Genomic DNA, 24,417 nt, shown 5'->3' with positions numbered 1-24,417 from the left:
CTCGTGTCGCAAATACAATGACACTGGTAGTGACGATTCTGTCTGACCAATCAGTGATCTTCAGTGTTTTCACGTCACATTTTAGTATCGGTACGGTGCGCTTGGAACCTCAACAGAGGTGGTACCATTTAAAGCGAGCCGAAGCGAGCCGTACCGTACCGTACCATGCAGTGGAAATGCGCCATAAGTGAGCCGTACCGAACCGAGCCGTACCGTACCATGCAGTGGAAAAGCGCCAAAGCGTGCCGTACCGAACCGAGCCGTACCATGCAGTGGAAAAGCGCCACAAGTGGAATGTAAATATTTTACCAAACCCCTTTCCAGAGACCTCAGCATTTTTGTATATTATCAGTACATGTACAGAGGTAAATAACTGATGCTAGTTAACAAATAATTGTTCATTTATTTGTTGCATAATAAGGTTCTTCCCCTTATTACTTTCAGAGAAACAACAGTTTATCTTTCCATAAGATAACGTAACTCTTCCATAGCCACACTCAACTTAATCACTTGTATTTTATGCATCTTATGCACTTTATTCCTTTATCATTCATGGTATTCATTTGGTGGTTGTGTTAGTTATTCTTGTTTATCTTTTGTTAATAAAATGTATTTTATTACACTTGTGTCTTCCTGGTGATGATAATACAGAAGAGGCTCTACAAGTTAGCAATCTCACCAATCTTTCAGATAAATCAGCTGACCAACTCGCTCCACTTTACATTAATTCTAAATGATTGAACAGCCTCCTGTTAATAAAGTTCTCCTACTACCAAGGTAAAAGACCTTGACTGATGCCCCAAACTAAGAGAGGGCAAAGATGGTCATCTGATGTACTCATAACCACACCTTACGTGATCCAAAAATCACAACATTATCGGTGACGTGACTACCAATCACTAAATTACTTGGCGTCCTTGGATAGCCGAAAGTAAAATCACTACAATATATTAACATAGTAAATCCTTTAAACATTTGCTAAACAACTGCCAAACATTGCTGATTTTAAATGATTTCAAACACATTCAACTGATGTCCAGCAGTTACATGAAAATAGTTCTGGTTTAATTGAGTAATATGTACCGTGTCTTTCCAGTGATCAGGATCTTACTAGGGTCCATGACCCTGCAGGCCAGTCCAGCTGTGTGAATGGTGCGCAGTGCCGAGCTCAGCTGGACGATATAGGCCCAAATCAGAGACTCCGGTAACAGGCCTGCATGTTGCCGTGGAGGAGGGAGCTCATGCTGCCCTAATCAAAAAATAAATGAATAAATAAAATTTAAATAATTAAAATTATTTATAAAAAGTGTTGGGGGGGGTAACGCAAAGCAATGCAAAATCAGATGACGTTTTTCAAGTAACGGATTAATTTTAAATTTACAAAATATACTTTATTCAGAGTTACTTTTTAAAATAAGTAACGCAAGTTACTTTTTTCCATTTATTGGCTGACATCTCTCCTGTTTCCATGCCGAGAGAAATCGAAAGAAAATGCAGAGGCGTTGTGAGTGCGCAGTGTAAACATTATGCTTATTGTAGTTCTAGACTAAATACGATCATGCATTTACTCATCTCACTTGCACAAAAACAGATTCAGTGTTCCTAAAAACAGTGAAACAAACTCAGAATATTTTGCAAACCTGTAATAATTATGTTTAATAATACAAATATACTTTATGCATTTAATCTCACTTTATTAACCAAAGTCTTTGCAGCTGATCTTCGATGATCTAATTTAACCATACTATGGAGCAAAATATTTTTTTTATTGCTGAAGTAAGTGTGCTAAACTTCTCCATCCTATTCTTCTGCAATCCAGAATGGCAGCACAGCTGTAAAATTAGTTTGAGCTGCGTCCTCTACTGTACAGGTGTGAAAAACGAGCCCAGCCCAGGTGAGAAAAAGTATTGCAAAAGTATTTATGCATTCCAGTCCGTATGAAGTAACCAAGTAACGTAATTAGTAACTTTTTACGGAGTAAAGCAATATTGTAACATTACTTTTAAATGTAACTTTCCCCAACACTGATTCAAAATACATAATTAAAAATTTACATTGGAACAACCAACACATTAAACGAATGTCTAAACCCTGTGATCGTATGGTAGCTGACAAATAAACATGGGCAATAAAACTTTTTCAGCACCAAGGTTTTAGATAAAGTTTTATATCAATATATATACGAATAAGAGTATATTTTTAGATGTTGTGACTGGTTTTAACCCACCCTGATAAGAACATGTTTTATGGTTTGAGGCTGCACTGTAGTTAAATGCAGCCGTATACACTGCAGCTGTTTATAGCTAAACGTCATCCCTAGGTTTTGCTTCCTCTGGCAGTCTTGAGCTTGCAGGTACTGAACCTACCTGAGAAAGCATCGGTTTCAACCACTCCTTCCTCTTTCCTCGCTACATGTTCACAAAGACGCAACTGCCACTACACATTTGACATACTCTGCAAATAACGGCTGTATCCTCTCACTGAGTCTCACACACACACACACACACACACACACACACACACACACACACAAACAGAAACAACTGAGCAAAGAAAAACAACAACAACAACAAAAAACTCACCCCACTTTCTTTTTGTGAAGTAAGAATCCGCTGCCGGATCATTGAAGTGCCTGCTGAACATGGTCTCCGCCCCCGCATGGAAGTCATAGGAGAACACCAGTGCTGTGGAGGGCAGACGTGATTCATATATAAAGTCTCCAACAATGCAAAAAAGTCTAAGTATGACAATTTTGTTTAAAACACACATGGTTTAACATCATTTTAAAAAACCATTTAAACCATTTTAAAAAGTATTACTATTAACAAACAATTAATATGCATTAATATGAATAAACATTTGTGTTAAATATTTTTTAAAGAAATGGGTCAAACTACCTATGATTTATTTTTCTTTATTATGAAACATCAGAACAGATGTGTTACCCTGACAATAAATGTATGCCCCCACCAACCCAAAATAAAAATTTTAATTAATTAATTAAAAACATCTCACAGCAGAGCTGTAACCAAGACAAAGTGCATTTTTAATGTATTTTTGAAATAAAACATGAGCATCACTTCATTGACATTAAGTGGAGAAACCAAAAGCTGTTCTGCACAATAGTTTGGATATGCACATGCCCAGTCATATAAAAAGCAAACTTATTCGTACAGTGGTCTCCAAATGCTTTGGTGGTGAAGACCTCTCGGAGGGTCACAGTATTGGAGTGCTGAATCTTCTTCCACATGTCTACCAGCATCATACACTTGGTGTTGACCAGCCTGAAGCCTGTGAATGCATAAAAGTAATTTCCAAAGTTACACGTGAGTACCATGAGTACTTTAAAACATTCTGAAATTGTTTTCATTTTTAATTATGTTGTTCAGTTGGTTAACACTTAATAATTTAAAACAAAAGTGTGCAAAATCTCTACAGGAATTGCTGTAGATAAAACACTTAATGCCTCACCATGTATCCTCCTGAGGCAGTAAGGCAGGTCATCTTTGCTGTTGACTGCCTTGTAACAGGAAGTGATGTAACTGAAATTGCTGGTTTTCTGAAGACGGTTGGGTGGGGGAAGGGGTTCCAGGGGAAAGAGGCTGTGGTAACTGTCTACCTCAGATGGCACTCCTAAAGGGGAGATGGAACAGCTGACTTCAACATACAACACACCGGTACTCACATACTGCAAACTTCATACTATTCAAACACACTGCAAAAAAAAAAAACAAGGATATTATGTGGATATGGGTATAGATATGGATGACACAGGTGGATAACCATGTAAATACTTTTCAAAATAATCAAAATAAAGACAGACAGACAAAGGATGTGGTTTTCTTCTCAGATAGCAGGTGAATCCAGATGCGCGGACCACAAAACAGACATTATAACTGAACAGTTGCTACGTCGTCCATTAAAACAAAAACGATGTTAACATATCATGCCAAACCACATCCTTACCAGTGTTCTCAGACTGATCTATCTGTGCCATCGTTATTAAATGCCTGTTAATCAGCTCCTACAAAAGACAAACATAGGTGTTACAATAAATAAGTGAAAAAAATGACAACAAATCACCAACTTTTAGACAACACTGGCTAACACATGAGGGCAGAAACGGCAGAATACCTGTCGGAGTTCGTCAGCCATAAAGAAGGATGGCGCGTTGGCTTTTGGCTGCATGTATGCCACATGAGGTGCCGTTTGTGGATACATGTGATACGTAGGGAACACCTGAAAATAAAAAAATAAAAAAATTAATTCAGGTAAATCAGGTAAAGACAATAATAGTGCATAGCAAACTCCCAATTTATGTGGACCATACCATTCCAGCCAAGGGAGCAGGGGTGTTATCGGTATAGAAGTAGGTTGTCCCGCCTACAGTCTCCTTTTGAATTACATGGGCTCCACCTCCCGGGTCGGACGCAGTGGTGGGCACCATGTAATTGGCTGGGTTGGGGTTGGGGTTGGGTGTATGGCTGCGCCGCCGCGGGGCTGGGGAGGTGTGAGGGGTGATTTTGGGGGAGTGGAGAGGCGATGACCCAGCAGAGAGGGACATACCTGTCCAAGAAACCACACATTAAAGCCTGATTAAAAACAGATTCACAAAAAGAAGACCACAACCTAACCTAAAAGATCATGCACATTAAAAGACTGAATAGAAATACAAAGCATAAGATAAGATATGTTTAAGCAAGACAAAAACAGAAAAAAAGAAAATAAATTCAGAACACCAGGTGGTACTTTTTGGTAGAGTCACTGACCAGGTGCAAGAGCAGCCGCCGTGGAGCTGCTCAGGCCAGGATGAGGGAAGATGGGGGAGGCGAATGCTGGCACGGTCGTCTGAGACATGGAGGCCATTCGTGGGGCCCCTTTAGGGACGAATTCACTAGCTGTGGGGTTAGGAGCCTGCAAAAGAACCACAGATATAAACAGAACTGTAATGGTTTCACTCCAACAACTTCAAGAAAATTTTCCCAAGTTAGGGACGTGCAATGCAAAAAAAAAAAAAAAATCTAAATCAACTAATGTCTTAGGAACTCCTGTATAATTAGGCTGGTTTCTGACTCATTACTAATCGGTTTTCAAAATGGGTTCAGGTTATTTATTTATAATAAAAAATTAAATTGCAATAAATAAATAGATTAAAAAATATAATAAAAATAATTCAATAAAATAAATAACTAAAAGATTGAACACCATGTCTTAGGGGGTGTTTACATAAGATGTGTTCTTGCATTCAAAAACAACCAGATAGAGAGGAACAGCGCACATGGGTCTGGAGACATGTTTATACCTTGACACATCATCTTAAAATGCAATGTCAGACACAATTTAATTGCAACCCATGTCCGTCTAAATGTATGTGGCTGTAGCATGACTGTGCATTAACCCTTTATGGTACGGAGTTGCCATATGGCAACAATTAATTTCTACTCATTTCCTTGTTATTCAGAAAAAAATACAATATATTGCACCATGGGAATTAAAAGGGCAGGCCTTAAGGCAGTCAATGATGTGCTGTTTTTAAGTCAAATGACATGTGAATGTCCCTCCAAAACTCTCTTTCCCATCGTCACCCTCACACAGAAGACACCTGTTGAAGTGCTCCAGAAATTGCTCTATTAACCTCAATTCTAAACATCTCTTCTCAAGGGGGATTTTTTCCAGCACCTTTGATAAGTAAATTATATATTTTTATTCACAAATAAACTTTGTCTAACATAGTTTTACTGTAAATTGAGAAAATATCAATGTTTCCATATGGCAACGCTGTACCACTATGGAATTGCAGTAATGTATTTTCCCATTGGGATTTTTATAGATAGTAGCATCATGATTGCAGTTATTTATTTATTTGAAGTGTTTATTGTAGTATAGTTGTATTTATGTATAAATATCAATGATTTCTTCTTTTCAGAAAATGAATACAGCAATATTTTCCGGAAAGGGTTATAGGAAGAGTGCAGAGTTAGCTCTTCAATGTGATAAGAGTGAGGAGGAGTTAGCCAAATGACAGGGAATGATAGGGATTAAATGATAGGGATCTACTTATTTATGGTTGCATGAGTTCCAAGTGTATCAATCTATCAATTTATTAAAGAAATGTGCATTTAAATAAAAAGAAAATCATAATTTTAAAGAAAAACTACTTTTTTTTTTACATTTTTGAAATATTTCATGGTCAGAAAATAATGCATGCCATAGAGGGTTAATGCTGAGGAATTTGAATATAAAACTTATTGTTTTTCCTGTGCAAACTGACTAAAAGCTATAACACAGAATACTGTGAGAGTATAATTATCCAAGAGTTTTTTTGTTTTTTTTAAAGTTACTAATCAACAAGTCAGTTGTTGGATGACTAGTCTGACCCAAAATTTAAGTAGCATGAAACATTTTTATTTTTTTATGCCTTCTCAAAAGATGTTAGAAATACAGGTGATTCTTGCATCAACAAAATACCCAGTCACAATATTAGCAGCATAACTGACATATTAAACACTCACTTTTCTCCTTTGTGATATGCTCAAAGCACCAAAATCACTGAAGAGAGATGATGTTGGGGAATTTACTGGATCTAAAAAGTGGAGTGGATGCATAAAAAATAGGTTTTTAAATCTTACCACAACAGCTTAATTGCCAAAACAAAAAAATTTCAAACAACTTTTATCACACCATGTGTGCTGTGGCTGAAGCTCTTGGCATCGTTCAGCAGACTTGGAGAACTGCTACTGCTGGTCATCCTCTGAAAACACAAGCAACCATCAAAATGTGAAGTGTCCTATTATGAATCTCCACTGTGTGTTCAACTTGACAGACCCAGTTGTGGTTTAAGTTACCTGCATCATTGAATATTTGGACTCTGCTGGGCCTCCAAACCCATTAACTCCAATAAAAGAGCTGCTGAAGTATGAGTTGGTCAGACTGGCATCATTCAGAGCACCTCCCTCCATCCCAGGGACTGCAATAAAGAAAACATGTATGTGAACCCTTTATGTTTACAACATCTTACTCAAAGTCCTATGTAAACCTTTTTCAAACAATTTAAAATATTGGTTGCTTCGGTATATATTGTGAAAATGTACTCAGACACAAACAAATCATATAAAGTGCCATCAAAACACTGGTGAACAAAATGCTTGCTATTACAAGATATTTCAATCTTGCATGTGGACAATGGCAGGTTCCTTCCTATGGCAAGCCATTTAACATTTATCCCTTAAAACTAGGGCTGGCCCCTAATAGTTGACGAGAAGAGGCTTGGTCAGCAAAGGAAAATGAAGACCTACATCAGAGATTCATTTGGTGCAGAAAGCCAAAGCTTTTCAAAGCATTTAAACACCAGCAATAAGTGATAAATCTGGATGACAGCATCAACCAGGGTGTAATAGTTTGCTGCCTGGGTAAGTTATTTAAAAAAATAGGTCACGTGTTAACGGATTTTGTTCTGCCACTGCCACTTTTTTATATGTAAAACTTTCTTTCAGAAAACAGTCATTTTGCAGAATTACTAATCAATCTGTAAAATTTACCAACTCAGCGACCATTACGCACATTTGCTGTAATTCTGCATTATAGATCTGCTGTCCTGATGTGTCAGCTTACATTAAGTTTTGTGTCATACGTTTTACAACCAGGCCAGTTGTCACCATATTCCGCTGAAATGCACACCCCGACTGTGTAACGATGCAATTATTTGTAATGAGGATTTGCATTTTATTGCATTTTGTTTTATTTTGGCGACAACTCTCAAACTCACTGTGCTGATTGATTGATTGCCGGTTCACTACAGAGTCCTACATTTGAAATATATTTTCATTAAATTTCGTTTTTAAGATAAGGTTGTTATATTATAGTTTATTTATTTTGTATTTTAAATGTTCATTACTATGTTTTAGCATTTAAAACTAAAAGAAAAACCCTACTTAAAAAGCCCTACTTAAAACTAACAGAAAAACCCTGGTAGTAGTGTCTAATAATGACTATTTACATGTGAAACGGATAAAAAAAACAGTTATAAAAAAAACTGGAGTACTACAAGATAACGAAATACTGGTTTGTTTTAAAGGAATAATTGTAAAAATGGCTTGCCATACCGTCCAGTTTTTAAAAACTAGACAAATTATTCATTTCTTAAAAACATTTTGGAACCAGCAAAAACCGCACAGAGCATTAACTAAACGCTTTAACGTTGTTTGTTCAAGTATTTTCGTCTTTCGTTTGAAAGTGCCTGCGCGCTGTGGAGTAACATGTTGAATTTCCCGTGTTGTTTTGGTGGCGAGAGGTAGGCCCGCGCTAAATCCACGGCCTCGATTTAGACAAAAGCCGCCGTGTAGTTACAACAACAGAGAACAGCATACACTAGGCCTCAGTGCAAACTTACTGGACAACAGCTGTCCCTCCAGAGCTGTTCCCGCGGGACCGAGAGAATCGTTCTTTTTGGGAACGTTCGCAGGAGCACCACTGGCCGCACTCCCTCCAAGCACGTATCCCGCCGCCGTCACTGCTCCACCGGCCAGAGATAAAGACACGGGGCTTCCTCCTCCTCCTCCTCCTCCTCCTCCTGCACTTGTACTACCACCGTGTAGAGAAAGGCTCGCCATGGACGGGTCCTCATGCAGAAACTGGCATTCATCTCCGTAAAAACAAGTCTTGTCTTTCGCGTAATAACGACAGAATTTCACTTTCACACCCGGTATTCCGACACCCCCGAGCGGAGCAGCTGAAGCTGGGAGTCCACTGTTCATGGCACCGCTGCTGCTGCTGCTCCCGCCGGAAGAGACTTGCACATAGAGCGAAGTTTAGCAGCAGTATATTCTAAAACACTTGAAAAACAACGAGCACCCTACTGGACGTTTAGCAATAAAATCAGCCTCCTCATCGAGCCAGATCATTAGTCATAAAGAGCCATACTTTTGTTGCCATGCTCTGATACTCGTTGTCGGGGTCCATAGCTGGCCTACAAGTCCATCAGCCTGGCGTTTGGCTGAGATCATGCTGTTGTTGTTGTCTTCTGTCTACACTTGTTCAGCTAAGCGCTAATAGCTCTGCTGTGCATGCTGGGTACGACCAGGACTGCAGTTCACATAAGGAGTCAGCAGGGGATTGATTTAAAATCATAAAGCACTTATTACAATCATTGATAATATATTGACATTTAGCCTACTTTTAGAGTGTTGATGTTGCATTTTGAGCCTGAGTGTTTAAAGCAGAGAATTTTACTTTGCATTTTTCTTTTCTTTTTACTCAAATATATATATATATATATATATATATATATATATATATATATATATATATATATATATATATATATATATATATATATATCTTCTTCTTTTTAATTAATTTGGTATTTGTATCTATTTGATTTTAATAGGCCTAAATAATTATTTATCTTCATACATTTATTAGTATTATTATTATTATTATTATTATGCAACCAATGAAATAGGAAATTTAGGCTATCTAATATCATTAATTCATAGAAACACTGTTCATTAACTTTTATATTCCCTAGAATTATATTTAAAGGTTTATTGTATCTGCTTTATTGTATCTGCTTAATTCAATTTTACTAGCCTATATTTAAGAGAGTTGTAATATTAAATTCCTCTATTTTAAGATTGAGTGCTTAAAAATAGAGAATTTTCCTTTGCACTTTATATATCTATATATATATATTTATATATATATATATATATATCCTCTCTCTCTCTCTCTCTCTCTCTCTCAATTCAGTTCAGTTATTCAATTCAATTCAAATGAGCTTTATTGGCATGCATGACAAATTGCACATTGTATCGCCAAAGCATTTAAATGAGCAGGAAAAATAAAAAATGAACAAAGGAGAGCGTCTCTTTTTCGCCAAGTAAATATTGAGCTTGTGCATCATTCTCCAGCTTTTTGAAGTTAGAACAAATCATTTCAAATTTGGTTAAGAAGTATTTTCGAGAGTCATTATAGTTAGGGCAGGTGGTTAAGAAGTGTAGCTCTTGCCTACAGTGCAGGCATAACCTGTTCTCTCTGTCTTTAAAGCCAGGCTGTTGTCGCTCAGACTGCACCTTGTCATATTTTTCCTTTTTGTGGTCTCTGACTGTGCTCAGGTATTCAGCTGTTATGTAATCTCTGTTTAGGGCCAAATAACATTGTAGTTTACTTTGTTTTTGTTTTGTTTTATTCCAAAAAGCTAGGTAGTCATCCTTTTGAGCATTAATCATTTGGTTGGGCCAGATTCTGTGGATGAGGGTTTCAGTGTCCTCCTGTGGCTAGCTATATATATAGGCTATATATATATATATATATATATATATATATATATATATATATATATATATATATATATATTCTTATTTATTTATTTCAATTCATATATTCGTATTATAATTAAGTAGTCATTTTATTATTATTAGGCTATTTTTATTATTATTAGGCTGCAATAGGCTAAAATAAAAATAAAAAATATTGTAAAATAAAAATTCTCCAAATAAATATAGGCTACCAGAAATATCATTCCTTTTTTAGAAACAATCTACTTGCAAAAAGACTTCTTGTTTTAAGTTGCTGGCAGTGATACCCTGCATATTTGAAGAAGTGCATGCTTAAACGTCAGAAAAGTGATGTTTTGTGTGTCGTGCTGAAGCGAATGCCTTTGTGCCTTATTAAGTGATGTTTTGTGTCATGCGCTGAAGTGAAAGTCTTTGCGCCTCTGCTGTCCATCCTATTTCATGATCACTCAAGGGTCGAGGAAGAAACTGTTATGCATTCACGCGATGCGTCCAGGAAAGAGGCTTTTGGTGGGTAAGTCGGACAAAATATTTGTTACTGTAATTTACCACTGAACCGGTGACACACACTGCAATATAGTTTATTTAGGCTATATTTAGCTGATGTTAATATGTGCACATTTTAATGGATTATTCGTGTGTGATTAATTTTGACTAATTTCTATGTCATACATTTATTCCTTTAATTTAAGGTCTAGTCAACTGAATTATGTTCAGTTCTGTTCTCTTTTCTCTCACATTTGTTTTGTTCTTATCTCGTGCCGAAGTGTTGCTCGTGCTGGCGCTGCACTTGGGAGCTCGAGGCAGCGCGAGGACGGACGCTTCAACTGAGACTCGTTCACGATGTGACACTGATGGATCGGTAAGTTCTTCTGATCAGCTCCTCATTTGGCTCAGTACAGCTTTCTGCCCACAGTTCTCTGTCTCCTGAATATTTTAGCTTTACCCACACATGCCACAGGGTTGAGGTTAGAGATGCCTATCGATGAACTCGATTCACCCTCGTGAGTTTTGCCAGTTAAACGTTAGGCTATTTTAAATGTAGGGTCATAAATGACTTTTCCGTTTATTAAAGATAATTTGCAAAGCACATTTTTGTAAGACTTTAAACATTAACATTCAGTTGTTTACTTTAGAAATGTATGGTATGATTAATCATTTAACAAAATAGAAAGTGGTGTCTTTTAAGAGATGATGATGATGTCATCACAGTTTTTATTTATTAATGTGATTATTAAGGAGTTAAGATGGTAAAAGGGTTCTCAGATGAAAAATCGTATTAAAATAAATTGGTAACACTTTGCAATAAGGTTTCATTTGTTAACATTAGTTAACTACTAATTAGTTTATGCACTGGACTAACATGAACAAACAGTTGGATTTTTATTAACTAACATTAACAAAGATCAATAAATACTGAAACAAATGTATTGCTCATTATTTAATGGTAGTTAATACATTAACAAATGATACCTTATTGTAAAGTGTACCAAATTGTTAATGAAATTTCACTGTGTTTAAGAAAAAAGGCATTTAATGACACACGTTATAAAATCAGGAATTATTTCATTGTTAAATTTTACTAGCATTAAACATTTTAACACCCTTTTTGCGTAATGAACTGCAATAGCTTATAGGTTATGTTTATTGTAATTATTTGTAACAAGAGTTTCTGTAAGAAAGGCCTTTTATCTTTTATCTTGCATTTACACACCCATGTTTATCCAGTTTTTATCAGTTAAAAAGCTGCTAAAAATAAAAGCAGAACTGATGGCTTTACAGAAATTGCAGTAATGACCACAGAGCCTTGTATTACTGTCAAGTTTTTTCAGCATTGATGGTTATGGAGTGTTAAAGTCTGTATGTACACACGTCTTTTTTTTTTTTTTAGACCATAAGATGCACATTGGAAGACACTGACTTGATGAGTTCTGACCCAATTAAATTGAACGTCACTGAAGGACAAACTGTGGAAATTTATAGTGCATGCCAACAAAACAAACCAGACGGGCTTAAATGTCTCTGTTACCAAAGGTTTGTGTTGGGTGGATGATGATTGTTTAATGAAGATATGAATAGGCTACTGTAACACATCACCTGATGTAAAAGATGAATAATTGATCATGTTTTCTACAGGATAAATTCCTCAATGGATCTATTACAGAACACTGAGAGATTTGGAAATGAAATATACACTGTAATCTGTGGCAATCATAGTGTTACAGTTGTTCAATCACAACAAAGTAAGTCAAACACTGAAGAAATGAAGAAAATACACATAAAACATCTCTATTTGCATCTGATCTAATCCATCACTTCTTTGTTGTCTCTGTAGGACGGCCATCAGTTCCAGTGCTCAAAGCTATTGCAAAAGAAGGGAGTAGCTATATAGCTCAATTAGTGTGTACTTCTGAGGGGAACCCCAAACCAACCATCAGGTGGTATGGTAACAGGTAATATGAAGTTATTTGTTTTAGATACTGCTTCTGAAGGGATGGTTCCTTGTAGGGAGAATTTATTAAATTAATCATCGCTATAACTGTATATCTATATTTCGATTGTTTGTTTTCCATTTAGCAAAAATCCAGAGGAGGGCATGACAAATAAGTGGAATAAGACAGAGAGCATTTTGATGAGTCATGATTATCAAAATATAACTCCAAATATAAAGTGCTGTGCCTATAATTCACTGGGAGAAGAATGTACTGAGCTCCATCATTACGGTACGTAATGTTTTTTTGTTTGTTTTTTTACAATAGTTACATAATTTGTATCTATTTTTTTATACATGTACACAACCAGGTTTGGGGTTTTTAATGTTATTATGTTCTAGCTCAGTAAGGCTGCATTTATTTGATAAAAAAAAACGTAAAAACAGTAATATTATAATATATTATTACAATTTAGAATAACAGTTTTCTATTTTAATGTATTTTAAAATTTTATTTATTCCTGTGATGGCAAAGCTGATTTTTCTGCATCATTACTCCAGTGTCACATGATCCTTCAGAAATCATTCTAATATGATTTGCTGCTCAAGAATTTTTTTCAATCTTTCTGGTCTGTGGGTCATGAGACAAGAAGACATTGTTGAAATACTGTCAGCGACCTCATTTGGATTTGACTTATTATGATACCTGAATTAAAAGTTCTTAAAATATTTATTTTCTTATAAAGAATAGATAAATAATGATGCAACTTATATAATAACCGATAATATATAACATTATAATATATAACATTATATCAATGTACAACATATGTATATTATACATCAACAAATGATTTCCTTTTCCTTCAGATCTCAATACGAAAGCGGATGGGCAAAAGATGATTTTCCTGAAATCTGGTTGGTCTCTGCTACTCCGTTGCACCATAAAATCTGAATTAAATCCTGAACTGAGATGGCACTTCAATAACACAGCAGTAAGATATGGATGGAAACCATGAAGAAATATTAAATCCTAGTTTCACTGCTCTGACAGTTTGCTGATGCTGTGATTGTTTTGTATGCCCTTAATTCAGGTCAAGGGAATTACATCATTACATTTTTTAGATTGGACAGAGCACTTCTTTATCGAATCAGTTAACGTGAAGCATAGTGGGGAGTACATCTGCACATCTAAAAACAACCACACTGGAAACACCTATGTCAAGGTCCTTGGTAAGTAAAGCCATTGCCATTTTCTGTTAAAATTTTAAACATATTTATTTGAATAAATGTCATTATAGAACACACACTGAGTAATACAGATTTAGTGCTTCCAATACCAAGTTATTATAGTTTTTGACTATAAATTGAGACGATGTATTGTGCAAAAAAATAATGAAAATGATATTTTTGCCCCTCCTCTATTGGCAATCCTTCCTTGACAGAAAATGACAAAATCGACATATTGCAGTTGAATGAGAACAACAGCATACTAGCACGAAATAAGGCAAGCTTTTGCTTCCAGGCTCTGGTGTTCTCCTTCCAAAAAGCCCAGTGTCACTGGATTACACCAAATCAAACCGAAATACAGGGCAGAGAGACCCACCACCTTGATTTTAATAGGTATTTACTTCATGCCATCCATTTTAATCCATTTTAGTGTGTTGCTGTGTTTGCTTATTTTGTTCATTTTCTCTTTAGTACTTTTGAGATGTGTAATCCTGAACCGGGCCAGTATCAAATGAAACTAAAGACTCAAGAATACAGTGTCACGAGGAACATGTCTCTCTGCGTTTTAGGTAAGCGGTCATAAACAGTTTTAAAAAAAGAGATGTTAAATGTGAAATACAGTAACATTTGAAGTAGATCAAAACCCTTCATCAAAGTTCTACATGAATTTTGAACAATACCCGTTCTTGTCTTAGGACAACTTTGATGAACTTTTTTGATCCACTTCAAATGTTAACTACTGTATATTAATATGCAATGCATTTTGCAGACATTCCTAGAATTACAATTCATGAAGATTCAAGCTTAACCATTTGTGAGACTGAAAGCTCTCTACCTGTGAATGTCTCTTGGAAGATCTGCCCATCACATGCTAAGTAAGTCATCAAGACATAAACATGTTTATACAAGAAATACAAGTCATTTGTTTGTAGACTTATGACTTACAACCAATTTCTCTACTGAAACACGCCATTGTTTGCAAATTAATTGAACTGAATATTTTCGCAGATGTATTGATCCTAAAGAGTGGGAAGAGATGTCTGTCGCCCAGCCCAAGTTCATTGATTCAGATCAGTTCTGTCAGAAGAAAATTCACTTTGCCAGACCACACTCAAGCAGGGAGGACCATCTTATTAAATGCTGCATCACTAACATAGCAGGGACTGGCTGCAGTGAACAAATACTACTGCAAACGAGTGAGTCTAATGCAAATTGAACACTCCTGAAATGAGCAGTGAGTTAACCTAAACACTGACTTGCATTATTCTGTGCATCTTACTTATCTTAAATGGGATTTCATAACTCTTTACACTACCATTCAAAAGTTCAAAGAAATAAAACTTACATTTAGCAAGGATGCATTAAATTGATCAAAAGTGACATTTACATTGTTTCAAATGATGTATTTATTTTAAATCTTTTGATCCTTTCTATTGACCTAAAAATCCTGGAGAAAAAAACGTAACATGGTTTCCACGAAAATATGAAGCAGCGCAACTGTTTTCAACCGTCATGTTAATAAGAAAGGTTTCTTGCGGAGCAAATCATCATATTCAGAGCCATGTGACATTGAAGACTGGAGTAATGACTGCTGAAAATGTAGCTTTGCTATCACAAGAATAGATTACATTTTAAAAATTATTATGATAGGCAACAGTCATTTTAAATTGTAATAATATTTCACAACTGCTTACTATATTTTCTGATTAAATAAACGCAGCCTTGGTGAGCTGAAGAAACTTCTTTCAAAACAAAAACTTACCATCCGGAAACTTTTGAACGGTAGGACTAATAGCAGTAATAATTATGTATGTAAATATGTGGGGAAAATCTTCACACCACAGAATTTGAATTAAACATGATACCAAAACATTTCCTAGAACTATTGGCTAAAGTACCCGGATGTCGGCGTGTTCGCACCGCAGGAACTAGGAACGATTTTAGTTCTAGGAACTCCATTTGGAGGAACTAATTTAGGTCCTACTTCAGAGTAGGGTCTAAACCAGCACTACATGAACTACCCGTGACGTTAGTGTACGCTGATTGACCGAACGCACGCGGAGCACCAGCACCCGCCATTTTTAAAACAGCTAGAATGTAAACACACAGATTATAGCCTGTATATTTACTCCATAAACTAACTATACAAACATGGAAAACAGTGATAGATGGGTCTCTAAACATTTATGCTGAAGAGAAAATCCAACGCAACTTTGAGGGGACCAAGCCAAACATGATTATGTTTATCTGCCCAGCTAGCAACACTGGACATCAACCACACGGCATAGGCTAATAACCTTTTTTTCATATACTGTCTACTTTCTATAACAGTTATATCTAATAACATATTAAACAGCACTGTTAGACAGATCGCTAACTAATAAACACAGAGAATGCGAGCATTGTTTGCTCTGGCGTTCTCAGCGCCGCCAAAATAAAGGTCCGTCGCGCCGTCAAAATAAAAGTAACCGTGCCTGCGTCACTCCCTTACCCCTCCTACCAGTTCCTATGGCCACTTGGCCAGTGCGAACGCAAACAGCAAAACCGAGTTTGGGGGAGAGTAGTTCTTAGAACTGTTTAGAAGTGGACAGTTCCTAGAACTAAGTTCCTGTAACTACTTGGTCGGAAAGCGGCTATTGTCTGTCAATGTTAGTGCAGTAATCAATCCTCATTTTAATTTAAAATATGGTTAGCATTGAGGATGAATCACGATTTTAGTTCAGTTTGGTTAGCAGATGCAGGCTTAAAATTTGTGGCATAAAAATCATCTCCAGGTGATTTTATTCATATGCAGGTTATCAATCTTTTCCTCAGAATTCCGCATTGAATATGTGATTTGTTTCCTGCTCATCTTCATACTCCTTGTGGTCATCTTTGCCTTAATCATCTTCATCAGAGTTAAGGTAAACCCGCTGTCTCTGTCATGATGACAAACACCAAGAATCATAGATCTTACCTCTTGAAACATACACTCCTTTGTCACAGAAGCCTGTGTACCAGTGTCAGATCCAGATGATTCAGATGGTCGGACCCAATGACAATGACTACATATACATTGATTTCAAGGAGTTTAAGTATGATCTGAAATGGGAATTTCCACGGGAAAATCTCGAGCTTGGTAAAGATAGGACCAGGAACCTTCTTTTGACTTGCTAGAAATAACTTATTAGGTGTTATTAATTCCTTCTGTGTTCTTTCTGAAGGGAATGAGCTAGGATCTGGTGCTTTTGGGATGGTTGTGCAGGCTACAGCATATGGGATCAGCAAGCCGGGAGTATCCATTCAGGTGGCGGTAAAAATGTTAAAGGGTAAGTAATGACCAATTTGCCATGAATATCTCTACAAAACGAAATCAATCAATTGTGTATGTCATTGGCATTTTAGAATATGTTGGTAAAACGTGTACTTCGTATTGTTAACTTATGCGTCAAACAGACAAGCACCAGGCAGTGGAGAAAGAAGCTCTGATGTCTGAACTGAAAATGCTGACTCATATTGGACACCATGAAAACATTGTCAACTTGCTCGGAGCTTGCACAGGCTCAGGTAAGATTTGGAGAAGTCATGGGTTTCTGACTCATATCCTCTGTTGGAGACTCCTACACATAAGAATATCTTGCATCTCTCTTGAATACTTGATTCTAATTGGTCGGTTGTAGGTTTGACCTCCTGCATGACAAGTCTCCATGTCTCAGCATTCTGAACTCTTTTTCTTTTTATCTTTTTCATTCTAAAATCATTTTATAGTCAGCATGAAACAGAAACGGGTGCGAGAGTCTTTTCTTATCTATTGTGACATACTTATCCAAGTGAAATGGGGGAACATAACTTTATAATAATAAGATTTGTCCATTTCATGGTGACTCAAATCAATACAATTGTCCATTTATTTACTTGTATGTCAAATAAGCATAATATACAGTCAGAGTTAGACAGTTTTATTTTTTTGCAGGTCCTATTTACCTGATATTCCAGTATTGCTGTAATGGAGATCTCTTGAACTACTTGAAGAGCAACAGGGAACGTTTTCACAAATATCTGACGGATGCTTTCAACAGGGACAGATTCAGGGGCCTCTACCACAACTTCCAGCAGAAGAGAAACTCCAGGTTTGCATACGAGTCCACCAAGAAGTGAATTATATTAGTGGCCTTTTAGACAAAGCAACAAAAAAAAGCCCAGTGCGGAAAGAGGGAAATGAATATCTTGTGCTGAAGGGGAACCGTAAATCTAAATTTATAATTGAATAAACTGTCATGCAGTTACTGTAAAAGACCATGTGCTTCTCTCTCCTTGTCGTGCCTCCTCAGTGAGTATGTTGAGCCTGATAACAACCCATGCCTGCACATGACTCTTACAAGCAAAGGACAGGAGAAAAAGCCGCTCCTCAGTCCCAGCATCAGCTCAGTGTCTACTGTTGAGGGTAGGTGGAGAAAAAGAAAATTTTAAACATAGATATCATCAAGTGAATTATACAATGAATTTTATTACTTTTATTAATCAAATAAAAACTCATGTTTTTATTGACTAATGTTTACCTACTAATTTTATTATTCATATTAACTTGGTTTCACTATTAAACCATACATGCATGTTTTCATAAAACATCAATTTATTGAATTAAAGTGCCCCTATTATACCCTGGAAATCCAGAGTTCTCGTGAGAGCACAAGTTGAATTTGCTCAGCGAGTTTACTCTGGCATTGAGTAATGATGCTCATTAAATATGCCCTTGTATCCAAGCTGCACCAATCACATCGGGTTATCTGATATAGGCGGGCCAGAGGCGAGCTTAAAGTGTGTATGTCAGGTTAAATTTGTAATTATGATTAACACAAAATAGTTAGGGGAAATACACGTTTGACAAGTTGATGTATTGTTTTGTATGTTTTTCGATACCTAAAGGCAGAATATAAGATGAAAAAGTTTGTTATTTTCAGTACTCACTTAAAACTGCTCCTCCCCCCAAACGAATCACTTGACGTCATAAGAGGGAGACGTCTCCCCAGGTCGCTGAGAAAAATGCTACCACAGCTGTAAAGTTTGTGAGCTGTGTTGATAATTGTACGAGTGATAGAGCGAGAGAATTAGTGATTAGGACATTTATTTATTTAGTTAGTTAGTTAGTTAAGTTAGGTAGTTAGTTAGGTATACGCAGGCGTATTTTCACGATTGAATTACTGCGTTTGTGCTGGGTGCAAAAACACTGTTAAAACCGGTCACAGAGTCCACTTTTTGACATAGACACCTATGAATCAAAACGATAAGGTATGTTTTTATGTTTCCACTGTTCGATCGCGCCCGCGCCCCCCCCCCCCCCCCCCCCCTCTCTCTCTCTCTCTCTCTCTCTCTCTCTGTCTCTCACACACACACACACACACACCAACCAACATATTCCAGCATTGCAATCTTGACATCGCAGCCTGTTCATTATAGCCACGGAGCTTCAGAGCTAAGGCACCGCGGAGCTGCAGATTAGGTGTCCCTAAATAACCCGCGTATCTAACAGTAGTTCTGCATTAATTAATTTGCACGCGAGTTTTATTTATTTTTATACCGTGTATTCTCCGTGTATGCCGAACCGTGACGCCCGTACCGTTTCGGTTCAATACGAATACATGTACCGTTCCACCTCTAAGTTATACCTTTACTTACCAAGACACCTGACCAACTCTCCACTGGTTCTCTTCACACCAGATATTTATGTTTCTTCGATAGGAATTATTTAAATTTCTGTTTGGCTCCTCATCTGTCTCACGCCTGGGAGGCTCAAAATTGTATGGCTGTGGGCCATCGTAGGTTTGAGGGGGATTTTGGATCTCCTCAGACTCAAAACTCTCCATACTTGAATAGAACTTTTTTGACGCGTCTCCCTCTTCTGACGTCACAGCTCAGCTGCGTTTTAAAAATATGATCTTGACAGAAATGGCTATAAAGCTTACTGTAGGGCAATTACAGTAATAATTTTAATGATAATTACATTTTCACTCAGACATCTAAACCTTATTTAATATATCAAAAAAAAATTTACCTGACATACACACTTTAACAGATGAGGACACCGCTGTGACGTCGAAGTAATTAGTAAACACTGCAAGATGGCTATGGTATGGATGAACACCAGTTGTTTGAAACGGCTTTGGCCGCTACAATGAACGAGTTAGACTTGGCTTTTTATCTAAAAGAGGAACAGAAGACGGCTCTCGAATCGTTCCTTTGCAAGTGCCTTTGCGTTTTTGCTGTTTTGCTGACCGGATACGGCAAGAGTCTAATCTACCAGTTAGCTCCGCTGGTAGCTAAGCGTATGGGGCTTGTTGTGATTGGTCGTAGTGTTATCCAATTGCGTGCAGTGAGATTTTCAAATGCATGCTTGGTGCCGCCCCTATTATGCTATTTTAAAGGTTCTTAATCTTGTTTTTGAGGTCTCCTATAATAGGTTTAATGCATCCGAGGTTAAAAAAACACTTTCATTTTCTAATAATATACAACGCAGCATCACCTCTTTTCTCACTGTCTGATAACTGTTCGATAAAGAATTCAGTCTCTCTAAAACCCCTCCTTTCTGAGAGCCAACTCTGCTCTGATTGGTCAGATGACCCAGTCTGCTGTGATTGGTCTTCCGCTTACAGCATGAGTTGGAAACAAAACTTCCATTACCATATCTGAATTGCAGCATTTGTACACAGTGATAATAACAGTAACGATGGCGTCGGTTTTACCATATCAATTCAAGCCTGAGTCCTTATCCTTTGGAAGTGCATGCAAAGTGGATTTGCTTTCGCAGCGCAGAAAACAGCGTCTTCTCGTCATTTTGACAACCAATCACTTCCAGGCCTTAGCTACAACTACAGTGTTTGAGGGCGAGTCAAAGTAAATGCTGTTTGCAGGCAGCCAATGAAGACCATTATGCAAATTTGTAACAATCCTATGCAGGACCTTTTTATATTCACAAACGGCTATATTACACACTGCATGAAAAGTAATGTCCAAAAAAAGTGTAATAGGGGCACTTTAAGCAAAACTTGATTGCAGAATGTCAATATGCTCAATTTATTTATTTGTTACCAAATAACTAATAATAATGAATACAATAGATAATAAAACTAAATTGCTTAATGTCAATTCTGTGAAGAAATGCTTGAATGTGAAGACAAACTTCAAGAAGAGGAACTTCAGAGTCTCACCTATGATGACCTCCTGAGTTTCTCTTTTCAAGTTGCAAAGGGCATGGAGTTCCTGTCCTCTAAAAATGTGAGCTTATCTTTCTGATCAAGAAACTTCTACTTCCTGCTATATCAGATGTGAAACTGACACCTTTCTTGACGACATTTTGTGCCTACAGTGTATCCATAGGGACTTGGCAGCCAGAAATGTTTTGGTGACACATGGCAGACAAGTGAAGATCGGCGACTTTGGCCTCGCCAGAGACATTGAATGTGATTCCAACTACGTCGTAAGAGGAAATGTAGGTATTTTGGGTGCATGTATGATAGTTTAGATGTGACTGGTCTTCATTTAGTTGACTTGTAATTGTAATTGTTTACACGCCATTTTTGCAGGTGCGTTTGCCCGTGAAGTGGATGGCTCCTGAGAGTATTTTCAAAGGGGTGTACACTATGCAGAGCGACGTCTGGGCCTATGGCATTCTTCTATGGGAAATCTTTTCTCTAGGTGTCTCTCTTTGCTGTCAAAACAGCTTAACTTGTATTTAAACAAGAACATTTCTATAAATCATTCCTAATTTAAGCACACAGTGTTTTGTTATTTTTACTCACTATTCATGTCTATTAGGAGTCACCCCATATCCTGGTATAACTGTGAATAACACATTCTACAGAATGATTGAAAGTGGATATCAAATGGAGCAACCCTATTATGCACTAGAATCTATGTAAGTGCCTCTATTTGTAATCAAAATCTTTCATCAAAATGTGTATATATATATATATATATATATATATATATATATACACACACACGCACACACATATATATATATATAGAGAGATAGAGATACATATATATATATATAAATAAGATTGACACCGACAAAATTAACATAGAACATTTATTATGCAGTACATATTATAGAATACTGGTGTTTGTGTTTATTTAGATACAGCGTTATGTGTCGCTGCTGGACATTGGATCCTGTAGATCGACCTTGTTTCTCCAAGCTTGTGGCTTTCATGGAAAAAGAGCTGGCTGCTTTGGAAGAGAGGGTGACTTTTATGTGAAAGTTATTTTTAAAATATGGTAACATTGCTGGCGGATACACATTTACTGTGATATCTTTCTACAGCTATATTACAATTTTGGAGGATCCTGCCACAATGAAGTAACATACCAGAATGCACTGATGACCCCTGATGCTACACTGATGGAGGAGGATGTCTTCCAGTCCAACTCTGAGAATTCAGATGAAGGCAACTCTGTGGACAGTCCTGGATTAGTGAGAACAGAACCTCTTGTTTGAATACGAGTTTAAGCCTTGATTATGTCTGGCATTGGGAAAACTTTATGCATAATTTGTGCTTCCAATACCACTTACACATGGCATTTTTAGTTTCAAGAGAAATTGTGGAAGGAATTATGTATCTTGTATTGTACCACCAATAATATGTTTAATATTTTTGGATTGAGGCCTATTAACCCTGATTTGGTTATCAAATGTTTTTATTTTTTTATGGGTGTATGTATGTGTAAACAATGTTAATAATATACAGTATTTGAATGTTGTTTTGTTCAGCAAGCTTCTTTAGGAACTATGAAAAATAACAAATCTTCCAAATTTTAAATAGAACTTTAGAACAGCCTACTGAATAACCTGCTTCTGTACCATAATGAAGGATGACAAAAGGTGCTGTGTTTGATCATGGACAGTATTAATTGTTATTTTTGCTCTAATAAATTGCTCTATTTTTATAAGAAAAACTATTTATTCAATTACCTTTAAAACATTTAGGGCTTAATAATTTTCCTTTAATATTATTTATCATGTAATAAGAATAGTCTACAGTATGCTTAGTTTTGCTTATTTCATGTAACACAAATTTGATTTGCAAGGTTTTTTGTGCAATTTTGTGCAGATTTTCTATAAACAAAATTAACTTTTTCAGTTCCATTGCTTAAATTGATAAAGTATTAATTGTAATGTAATCATTGTTTATTTCACTTGCTTTCGAGAGCACTGGGACAGTGAATGAGTGGACATAATATTGCAAAGGGATCATTGTTATTTTTATGTTGGAGTAGCTGAAAAATGTTTATATGTAAGGTTTAAGATGCAACAGAGCAAATAAAACACAAATTGTGCATTTTTGTCTCATACTTCTGTGCAATCTCAGTTAGGGCCCGAGCACTGATGATGAGGACCCTTGTGGAATTGCTCCGTTTATATTATATGGAATGCGTTGAGTTTGAAAGTGTTTATATCTTAGACCTACAGAGGAGGGCGCCATGGTGCATGAACCAGTGCCATGACACCAGAGCTGGCTGTGAGAGCAGATAAGAGGCTCACTAGAGCCATGGGTGGAGTGTGAAGTCCAGCTCCCCCTCTCTGGGTGTAATTTGGGCATATTGGTGGAGCTAGAAGGTCCAACCACACCCCTACCCATTACTCTATCCCTCCACCCATTAGATCCACAGAGGTGTAGCTGAATGACATTTGGCTCTGCAGTGAGCACCACTTGGAGCAGAGACCAGAGAAACCTCTGACCAAATTTTTACTATGGGTTGTCTTGTCACTATCTGATTACTAATCAGATATCATGGTCTCAATATTTCCACTGTCATTATATATCCTACATATTTACAGAAGAGAACATAACATTTCAAAGCAAAATCTAAACTCAAATAACTGTGTAACATAACGAACAACAGCCAAATGAAGAACAAGCCTAAGTATTGTTTAGTCTTTAATCATTATTTAATTTTTCTTATGTTTAATCAGTTTTAATATGCTTGATGTTTATTTTGAGTGTTTAGTGAAGCTGTTTTTCATTTGATAGTCGATTCGTTTTTGTCACGTGACTTTTCCCGCTCATCCGCCATATTTATGAACATCAGCGGGGCAAAATAACGGTAGCCTAGTAAACAAAAACAAACAAAAAAACACACACAACAGAGATACCAAGAAAAAACGTTGATCAGTGAATTTGATACATACCAAACTAGGTCCCAGAAAACATTTTTACTGATTTCATGTTAGTAGGCTACACATTACATTCGCGTACATTTATGCAGGCTATTTAATTCACCTCCGTATGCAAGGGAGAGTCTGTGCATAAGGCAACTGAAAATATGTTAAATATAGGCCTATAAATCGCAATAATCATACGTTACCTGTAGCCTAGTGTGTAATGAGGGTATTCGACAAATCCTCCTCAGTGAGCCACATTACGATACAGTTACTGATATTTAAATGGGAAAGCTTGGGTACTAACCTACTTGCCCCAACGGACA

The 24,417-nt window shown here is 36.8% G+C and overlaps 2 protein-coding genes across 3 annotated transcripts in view; one reads left to right on the top strand and one right to left on the bottom strand.

Annotated features, from left to right (window-relative positions):
- The window catches only part of pan3 (poly(A) specific ribonuclease subunit PAN3), a 16,986-nt gene extending 7,905 nt beyond the window's left edge, over positions 1–9,081 (bottom strand). Inside the window, exons 1-12 of the mRNA XM_084102143.1 lie at positions 8,390–9,081; positions 6,846–6,967; positions 6,682–6,751; positions 6,513–6,583; positions 4,770–4,914; positions 4,331–4,566; positions 4,135–4,239; positions 3,967–4,024; positions 3,472–3,633; positions 3,175–3,291; positions 2,583–2,684; positions 1,084–1,249 (exon numbers count right to left, since the gene is read on the bottom strand). Of these exons, the coding sequence (XP_083958269.1) occupies positions 1,084–1,249; positions 2,583–2,684; positions 3,175–3,291; positions 3,472–3,633; positions 3,967–4,024; positions 4,135–4,239; positions 4,331–4,566; positions 4,770–4,914; positions 6,513–6,583; positions 6,682–6,751; positions 6,846–6,967; positions 8,390–8,753 (1,718 nt within the window). The 5' untranslated portion in view covers positions 8,754–9,081. The remainder of the gene's footprint in view (positions 1–1,083; positions 1,250–2,582; positions 2,685–3,174; positions 3,292–3,471; positions 3,634–3,966; positions 4,025–4,134; positions 4,240–4,330; positions 4,567–4,769; positions 4,915–6,512; positions 6,584–6,681; positions 6,752–6,845; positions 6,968–8,389) is intronic.
- A 1,589-nt stretch (positions 9,082–10,670) lies between these two features.
- Positions 10,671–23,270, top strand: LOC311075058 (receptor-type tyrosine-protein kinase FLT3-like). Of its 2 annotated transcripts, none has more exons than XM_084102142.1 (24): positions 10,671–10,806; positions 11,060–11,154; positions 12,184–12,326; positions 12,429–12,535; positions 12,628–12,745; positions 12,870–13,015; positions 13,594–13,718; positions 13,818–13,956; positions 14,169–14,346; positions 14,425–14,522; positions 14,723–14,828; positions 14,962–15,149; positions 16,768–16,856; positions 16,942–17,071; positions 17,157–17,261; positions 17,389–17,499; positions 17,906–18,062; positions 18,264–18,376; positions 21,086–21,204; positions 21,296–21,418; positions 21,513–21,624; positions 21,745–21,844; positions 22,070–22,175; positions 22,256–23,270. In XM_084102142.1, the coding sequence occupies exons 1-24, from the start codon at positions 10,734–10,736 to the stop codon at positions 22,427–22,429; spliced, it is 2,955 nt and encodes a 984-aa protein (XP_083958268.1). In that variant the 5' UTR covers positions 10,671–10,733; the 3' UTR covers positions 22,430–23,270. The 2 variants fall into 2 exon arrangements, with proteins under 2 accessions (XP_083958268.1, XP_083958267.1); XM_084102141.1 differs by having other exon boundaries at positions 16,939–17,071.
- Positions 23,271–24,417: the final 1,147 nt, after the last annotated feature.

Source organism: Abramis brama, assembly GCF_963993115.1.
Source record: "Abramis brama genome assembly, chromosome: 24".
Lineage (NCBI taxonomy): Eukaryota > Metazoa > Chordata > Actinopteri > Cypriniformes > Leuciscidae > Abramis > Abramis brama.
The sequence above is the reverse complement of the archived record's forward strand: the minus strand, read 5'-3'. Positions and strand labels throughout refer to the sequence as shown.